We start from the raw sequence: 9,916 nt of genomic DNA on the forward strand, positions 1-9,916 counted from the left end.
ACATCATTTTATATTTATCTATTGCATACATAAATAATTGTATTATCCAATATAAAAATAATCTGATGTATTTATTTCTTTAAACATGGATGATTAAATCAAAATTAAAGTTTCAAGTATATATTTGAACCATAATTAGAGTTTCATGTGTATAATTGCACCAAATTAAAATTTATGTATACAATTGCTCATTAAATCAAAGTTCACGTATAAATTGATTAAATAAATTAATATATTAAGGGATGGATAGCTACACACAAATGTAGTAAGTATTACATACAAATAAATTAACGAAGTATCAAAATTGAGAGAGAATTTATTTTTTAAAAAATATAATTTAACAGTTTGAATAAGGGTGAGCAAAATATGATTTGATTCAAAAAATTCGATAAAAAATTTAAATTTTAAATTAAATAGTTTGAGTTATTCAAGTTAAACGAGTTACTTAGATCAACTCAAATAAAAAAATCAATTTTTTTTGTTTAACTCTAATATGAATTACACAATTCAGGTTATCCAAAAATCCGAATAAGAAAAGACAAAACTAAGTCGTTTTGATAAATGTTTACCAATTAAGTTAAAAGGAAAAATCATTATATTGTTTATGTAATTAAATAATCTTGTATTTCCTTTACTAGTTAAATAATTGGTCTATGTAAATACAACATTAAGTATAAATAATAGGATTCGTTAACTTGACTTAAGATTTTTTTACTCGATTCAATTTGATTCTAAAAAAATTTAAATTAAATTTGATTGCTAAACTAGAATTAATCAACTCGAATAACTTAAAGTTTTTTTACTCAACTCGATCAAATACTCACATCTACTAGCCATATCCCATTAGGTATTAAAAAAAAAAAACGGCTCACATGCTAGACATTGTATAAATAAAGCCCATATTATTGGTTTGTTTGGGCTTGAGGAATAACCTCTGATAGAGGTCCCCATCAACCAATAATATATTTCTATATTTTGATATTGTATAAAATTGAACCATATTTTGTATGAGTTATCACAATGGTTTAATTTTAATTCTATACGGTAGTTTTAAAGTAGTAGGTTGGTTTTTTACTAAATTTTGTACAACTATTTTAACGATTGCTATAATAGTATCATTTATTAAGTTGTTTATTAAATTGAAGTTATTTATTAAATAAGTTATACAATTGAAAAGAAAGAAAAAAAAAACAAAAATTTATGTATCTGTACCACATTTATATTATTTTTTCATGTAATAATAATTTTTAAGGTATTATATTTCTATATAAATTTTCACATCTTTATAATTTATTTATATATGTTTTGCACATTCATTATTTGTATTATGTTTATTTTATTTTGTCACGCTTTAATTATTTTTCTCATTTTGTGTATTAAATCCTCTAAGTCTAATTGGCATCATTAAAATGACTATAATTTCATATCTATCACCCTACTTTTTTCTTTTCTCTTTTTTATAATAGCATTCAATATATTAAATAGTTATATAAATTTTTACACGTTAATAATAATTTTGTTGTAGATTTTTATAACTTTGTGTATTTGTATTATGTTATTTTTATGCCGCATGGTCTTTTAATATTTTTAGAGTAAATTATGTTAGTGGTCACTTAATTATTAGTAAAAAAAAATTATTGTCATTCTATTATACAAAGTTACAAAATGATCACCCAATAATTATTAAATTTCTTTTTTGATCACCTACTATTCAATTTTATCTTTTTTATCTCCTACGAACTAACAGTGGCAACTTTTAGAATTTGCATAATAGCAACTTTAACCTCAACATTTATAAATTATGTCAATTTGGTCTTTATTATATAAAAAATTTAACCCTCAATATTTACATATTGTGTAATTTGGTCTCTCTCTTACAATTTTGCTTTTCTTTGTTACATTGGGGATTAATTTTAAAATAAAAAAATTTATTATATTGGATTGTTGGATGTTCTCATTTTTGTATATTTTCAATAAAATTTAACTAATTTTTTTTAAACAATTTAGGTGAAAGGATCACAAAAGAAAATAAACTTCAAAAAAAATTAAATTATACAATGTTTAAAGGTTGAGGGTTAAATTTTTTAGAATTAAGATTAAATTGACATGATGTATAAATATTGAAAGTTAAAGTTACTACTATGCCAATGTCAATTTAAAAAGTTGCCACCGCTAATCCGTTCGTGATCAAAACAGACAAAATTGAATAATTAAATAATCAATTTGTAATTTTTTTACTTACAAGACAAAAAAATATTAATAATTAGATAACTATTAATATAATTTACTTTAATTTTTATTATATTATGTTTGTATCGTATAATAATGTTGCGTTTAAAATTATGGAGTCTAAAGAATTAATTATTTTGTGTCAGGTGTTATATAATGATTGAAGTTATTGTTTTCTAAATCATTTTAAAATTTACCTTTTATCTTTCGAATTTATTATACAACATAATTTAAAATCTCATTTAATCTCAACTGGTATTGTTTTCTACTGTCTATTCTATCTTGTTTCGTCTCGCCCTATACATGCATATGTTAATGAGCGTGAAATTATTTTATCATCTCTTCAGTCTTTTTTAATTATTTAATAATATTTCAGTAATTTTTTTATATTATTGACACATGATTTTAGTAATTTTTTTACTCTTATTCTAAATCTCGAACCTCAAACTCGAACTTGAATTTGAACCGATTCAAGTTTAAGGTAAAAAAATTACCAAAATTATGTGTCAATGAAATGAATAAAATTACTAAAATATTATTAAATAATTAGAAAGGGATCGTGGATGATGTGGTGGGAAGGGTCAATAAAATAATTTCTCTTGTACGTACTTTAAACTTGTCAGCTCTTTAGCTTTGCCCGCTAAAAGGGGTTAAATTAAAGAATTAATTTCAAGATAGACTAAAAAGGAAATTATATCATTTAATTTTTAAGTGTTACATGTAATAGCAAGATAAAATATAATTACATTGAGAGTATTTAAGTTGGAACTTTGAAGTTGATATTTTTGAGAAAATTAATCACAAATTTCGAAATAATTGATCTATTTAATTCAAAAAATAAATATATAAAAGAATACCTTCACTTAAAAAAAAAGAGATAAATATATCATTTAACGAAAGGGTGTAATACAAAAAAAAATCAATACTTTATATTATAGGGTAAGAAATAGTAAAGCAGCTTAGAAAATTGGCATATGTTTTTATAGTTTATTGAAAAAAAATAAATTATTTGTGTTTTAGACTATTAACGGTGGGTCAAGTTCTATATATTTAATAATATGGTATATGAAATAATTCCTTTTTTTAATATACTGTAAAAACAAATGTGAATTTCATAAGCTACTTTAGGTAGTTTTTTAATTCTTATCCTATAATATAAAGTAGTAGTTTGTTGTAGCATGCTGCCAAACTTGATTTTTGGATAATTTAATCAAACGACATGATGGATGGTTTTTTTCTTAATTGGGAGGATATCCATGCTACTCATCAACAATTTTTCAATTTATATACACATACTTCTACTTTTACGTTTGGGGAATAAACAGAAATTCAATCAATTCATCATTTTTTATAATAAACTCAAATACTTCAAAATTATTTAAACCTCATTTTTTGTCGCCAACTACTAAAAGAACACAATTCAGATGTTAGGGAAAAGGGTGAACAAACAAGATTGAAAATATTCACGAGGAGAACATATGGCATGCTGCTCACCAAATTATTAGGCCATTTAACACTCTAATTTATGCTTGGTTCAATTATATATATATACATAATTGGTGATTTTTTAAATTTTATAACTAGTGTATTTATTATTTGGGTTTTGTCTTTTTTTTTATTCCATTAAAAAAATAATTATGAGAAATTATTTGCTATATTGTTTGTGGTGTTTTAGACTCCACAAATAGGATCAGAGGATTCACAAGTGTTCCATATCAAATTTTCAAGATTACTTGCAAAATAAAAACTGTCTATATATCAAATGCTCATCTAAAATATGTATTCTTAATTTATATTTAACAAATATAAATAAATGAACGTATAATAATTTCTTAATTTTATTTATAGAATTAAAAAGTTAGTATATAATGTATTAATCATATATAATGTCAAGGACCCCATACATTTGTCCTCAGTCCCCCACCCCCTAATTGGCTTACAAAGTTTCACAAGCATCTTTCAAGATTAAGACATTTAATTTATAAAGTATCCTAACTCAATCACCAATTCTATTTAAGCATATCCATGTTCCATAAATAATTTGAATCTAATTATATTTCAGTCAACATTTTCAACAAAATGAATTGAAGTTTGTATATACTACAAGTATATAGGATCGTATTATGTTTTCAAAAGCGTTGCCGATTTACGTATCCAGTGTTTATTGATAGTATAAAATTAAATTTTTATTTTTATTTTTATTATTCCAAGAAGGATTTTTTTTCTTAATGAAATCTGTAGCGACGTAAAATTTTGATTTGGGGTCGCTAATTGTGGCGATTTAGTGAAAACTTGAAAATTGAAGTTTAATTTTGAAATAAATAGGGAGTCGCCACCGATCTTTTTTCCTAGGTGTGATCGGACACCTATTAGATTTCTTTTTAAAACAAAGAAGAAGGCCGAGTTTAGGTCTACGTTAAAATCTAGAGACAAAATTAAGGTTCGGGAGTCGGTTACGCGCGAGGAAGGTATTAGCACCCTCGCGACGCCCAAAATTGGTATCGTATAAATACTGGTTGTCTTGATCTTCAAAAATCGAGTTCAATATAACATTTAGTCGTGATACGATCAAAAAGACGAGAAGTTTTGATTTTTTTAGTTTTTGAGAAGGACATACCGTTTTAACACGAGTTGGTTGATGTTCACCCAACATAGCGATGAAATCGACGACTTAATGTTAAATCGGTACGTTGCCTTGATTATTGAAATTGATTAGAAAACAGGAATGTAATTTTCAAAGTAACGTAAAACACAACTGATACGGAATAAAAATAAATAAATGAAAGAGCTAGGTATATATTGAAACAAATAACGAACACGACAAATATATTAAAAATAATAACCGTGCATGCAAGATTAAATATAATAATAGTATCAAGTACAAGATAACAATGAATATACATAAAAACGATGTTGAAAGTAAATATATAACATATACTTATACATGTATATACTATAATTATTAATAATGTTGAAAATATGCTATATAATATTTGAAATATACGTGATATAAAAAATGCAATACTAACAGGGTATACATATATGTATAATGATATTAGAAATATACTATATATATAATATTTGAAATATACATGAAGTGATAAAAATATATATAACTATTAATGTTAAAGTATATACATGATATATACATATGTATAAAATGGATATTGAAAATGATATGTACATAACAAATATGGAAAATATATATATATATATATGATATAGTATGTAAAAATACAATATAATTTTTGAAATATATGCATGATACGTGAAAACACAATATAAAAAAAAGTACGCACATGTGATACATAAAAAAATACATATATAATATGACATTAAAACATTTACATAATATATACACATATGATTACAAGGTTAAATACATATTAAAATTAATAATAATACTAATATTACATAAAGGTATACTTATATATACTAAAGTTATGTACATATATAGTAAAATACATGGATGATACAATATTTAACATATACATAACATATAATAAAAATAATAATATACATAATATATATAAAATACATATAAAACAAAACATATACTATAATAATAATAATAAGGATAATAATAATAATAATGTAAAAAAACAAGAATATTTAATAAAAAAAATGAAAATAAACAAAGAAAGGATTAAAATCAAACTAAAAACAAAATTTCGGGGCCGATTTGAAATAAAAACAAAGAAAAGGGACTTAATTATAACACGCGCATGACTTGGAGAGGTTAAAAGCGCAATATTCCCTGTTTTCCAAAACGCAGCGTAGCATAGGGGATTAAATTGAAAAAACGAGAAAAATTCTAGGGCTAAATTAAAATATAAAAACTTGATTTTAAAACGTTTAAAAAGCGGAAGGGCGATTACGCAAATAGCCCTTCTGCATAAAAACACGCGGATCCTAGGGGGTAGGGTCGGGTCGACCCGATCCACTAATAAAACGACGTCGTTTTTTAGTCTGAGTTTGGGCACCAAAACGGTGCCGTTTTGGTAGGTTATAAATAGCCTAAAATTCTGAAAAAAAATCACTTTGAGAGGGAAAAGAGAAAAAAAAAAGAGAGAGGGGTAGCATGGGGCGATTTTCGGTGGGGGAAGTCGGCCACCGTCGGATCACAGGAGGCTCGCCGGCGCCGACGCCAGCCACCGTACACTGTGGCCGGAAAAGGTAAAATTAATTTTTTTTGTTTATTATTTCTTTTATGTTACTCTTTTTATTTGTTTATATATAAATGTGAAATAAAAAAAAAGTATGAAAATTACCTTTGGATCCCGATTTGAATCTGTTTTGGGTCGTTCTATTGTCTTTTTGGATTTGAAATGAATTTCTTATTTCTTTGTGCTTTCAAACTGCCGAATCCTGTTACAATTTTTCATTCGGGTTTTTATAACCCTTTTACAAGTTATTTCCTATTATTATCTGTCTTTTCGCTTCACTGGTTGCAGGTGCAAGTGGTGCTGAGGTGACCTTGGCGGTGGAGCAGATGGCTAGGTCGGCGGTGGTCAGACCTTGGTGACAGTGGCGGCACAGGTGGGAGGCTAAAAGTCAAAATGCTAGGGCGGCGCTGGTCAAATGAGGGTTAGGGTTTCGGTGGGGCTAGCTTAGGGTTAGGGTATTGGGGTTAGCTTGGTGGGTTGTTTTGGGATTAATGGGCTGATGTTGTAAATGGGCTAATGGTTGAGGGTTTTTGGTAATTGGGTTGTATTGTATTTGGGTTTTATGGGTTAAAGTGTAAATGGGTTAATGGTTAAGGGTTTTGTGGGTTAAAGTGTAAATGGGCCCAGGCAATTTGGGCTTCTACAAAATCGTCGCATGCTTAAATTGAAAATGTTACTTCAAATTCTCTTCATTTAATATTAAAATTTATACATACCATACCCGAATTGTTTCCAAGCCCCAGTCCCACATTTGCATGATGTAATGCGTACCCCACAGACCGCGTATGGGGTCGGTGCCTCTGCTCTCCGTACACAAAGCTGTTTGACATTTTGTAAGGAGACCCTCCTGATTCCCAATATCAGCCTTTTCACCCTTTGCAATTCAACGTCTTGGTATTAATTAATTCAAATATTTAGAATTTAATTTTTTTTTATTTTCAAGAATTTAGATTTTAAATTTCAATCTATTTTTAACACTAATTATTTTTTATTAAATTTATTAGTGTAACATTGTTAAAAATCATCATCAACCGTCGTCGGATGTTGGTACACCGGTGATGAATACAGAGAAATAGAGTAGTGAAATTCTGTCGATAGTTAGGGCTAAGAAAAAAAAAGGGGAATTGTAAACTCTTCAGCAAAAAACTTCTTATTAAGAGATAAAGGGATCAATAATTAAGTTACACCCTCAACTATTTATACATCAACACTTTAGTCCCTAACTACTTAACTAAGTAACAATATTCCGTTAGAATTACAAACTAACCAATAACCCTCAATCATCCTTTCAACACTCCCCCTCGAATTGGAGGGTGGTCAAGATCTTTAACCCCCAACTTGGTCACCAAATACTCATGTTGTTGGACTCCAAGTGCCTTTGTCATCACATCTGCGAGTTGCTCATCAGTTCGCACATGTTGCGTACGAATTAGCCATTCTCGTATTTTTTCTCTAACAAAATGGAAATCTATCTCAATGTGTTTAGTTCGCTTATGGAATACTGGATTCGCCGCGATCTGAAGTGCTGCTTGACTGTCAGAAAATAACAGGGCTGGACCAATTTGATCAAAGCATATATCTTTCAATAGACCATTTAACCATACTATTTCGGCAGCTGTTGGTGCCATACTTCTATACTCAGCTTCAGCTGATGAACGCGAAACTGTGCTTTGCGTCTTTGACTACCAAGACACAAGTGAGTTTCCAAGTTTGATACAAAAACCTGTTATTGATCTTCTAGTCATAGGACATGCTGCCCAATCAGAATCACAATAAGCAATAAGTTGCGCCTTGTTCTCAGCAGCCAAAAAAATCCCTTGCCCTGGACTTTTTTTAATGTACCGAACAATTCGAAGTGCCACTTCATAGTGAGATTTCTTCGGTTTTTGCATAAATTGGCTCAAATGCTGAACCGCATATGAAATATCTGGCCAAGTATTTGTTAAGTACAACAACCGACCCATAAGCCTTTGATACATTGACACATCCTGCATTAACTCATCATTGCAACCTCTTAAATCTACAAGATCATCATATTCAGCTGTGGTAAACCTCTTATTCTGCTCAAGAGGTGTGCTGGCCAGCTTGGCTTCTCCGAATCCAGCATCCACAATCAACTCCAACGCATACTTCCTCTGACTTAAAATGATGCCTCTGTTTGATCGCGCTATCTCAATACCAAGAAAGAATTTCAGCCTTCCCAAATCTTTCATTTTGAAACCGCTATGTAGAACCCTTTTTAATTCATCAATCATCTCAATATCATTTCCAGTAATTAACAAATCATCTACATAAACAAGCAGCACAACAATCTTATCACCTTGTTTTTTTATGAACAAAGAATAATCATGCTTGCTCTGAACATATCCACCATGCAAGAGCGGTTCAGTAAGCTTCAAATTCCATTTTTGTGAAGCTTGTTTCAAACCATAAAGAGACTTGAGTAAACGACACACTTTATGCTCCCCCTGTTTACGAAAACCCTCTGGAAGGTCCATATAAACCTCTTCATACAAATCCCCTTGAATAAATGCATTATACACATCCATTTGAAAAGAGCGGCCAATCATGCATAGCAGCAACACTAATAACAGTACGAACAGTAACCTGCTTGGCGACTGGAGAAAAAGTCTCTTGAAAATCAAATCCTGCCCGCTGCCGATAACCCTTACCAACAAGCCGGGAATTAAACCGCCCAATAGAGCCATCAGATTGATATTTAACTCTATAAACCCATTTTCAACCAATGGGAACCTTGCCTTGAGGCAAAGACACTACCTCCCATGTGCCGTTTTCTTTCAAAGCCCGAATTTCCTATTTCATAGCATCAACCCATCTCGAATCCAGAATAGCCTCTTGATAAGTTTGAGGTTCGGTAATAGCAGAAATATTAGCAACAAAACAACGAGAATGATATGGTAAATGAGAAGAAGAATAAACTTGAGAAATGGAATATGTACTTGTCTCAATGGAAGAAGCAGAAGATTGGTTAGAACAAACATAATCTTGCGTCCACTGTGGTTGTTTAGGTAAACGCAAAGTGCGACGTAAGGGTTGTGTAATGGAAGGAGAAATAACAAGGGAATTGGGAGATAAGGAATCTGGTAATGGAACAACGGGAATAGGGGGATGAGGAACAGAATCATCAATGTCAAGAAACATGGTATTATTAGATGTGGGAAAGAAAAAAGGTGTCTGAACCGAAAATTTAAAAGGAAAAACATCTTCATGAAAAATGACATCCCGATTAACAAAAAAAATTTTTGTGTAGAGGTTGAATAAAACGTAGCCTTTTTGGACAGTAGAGTACCCCATGAACACAGAAGGTATTGCTTTTGGAGAAAATTTATCACAATAATGAGGTGTAGTAGCATAGCAGAGACAACCAAAAACCTTTAAACAAGAAAGATCTGGTAATTTTTTGTAAAAAACCTCAAAAGGACTTTTCCAATCTAAAAGAGGAGTCGGTAAGTGATTAATAATAAAACAAGCTGCTAACACACACTCACCCCAAAATTTGC

At 29.5% G+C, this 9,916-nt stretch overlaps 1 protein-coding gene across 1 annotated transcript; it reads right to left on the reverse strand.

Moving 5' to 3' along the window:
- Positions 1-8,077: 8,077 nt before the first annotated feature.
- Positions 8,078-9,103, reverse strand: LOC121230617 (uncharacterized mitochondrial protein AtMg00810-like). Its single transcript, XM_041115630.1, has one exon. The coding sequence runs from the start codon at positions 9,101-9,103 to the stop codon at positions 8,078-8,080; it is 1,026 nt and encodes a 341-aa protein (XP_040971564.1).
- Between the last annotated feature and the right edge of the window lie 813 nt (positions 9,104-9,916).

This window comes from Gossypium hirsutum, chromosome A06, assembly GCF_007990345.1.
Source record: "Gossypium hirsutum isolate 1008001.06 chromosome A06, Gossypium_hirsutum_v2.1, whole genome shotgun sequence".
NCBI lineage: Eukaryota > Viridiplantae > Streptophyta > Magnoliopsida > Malvales > Malvaceae > Gossypium > Gossypium hirsutum.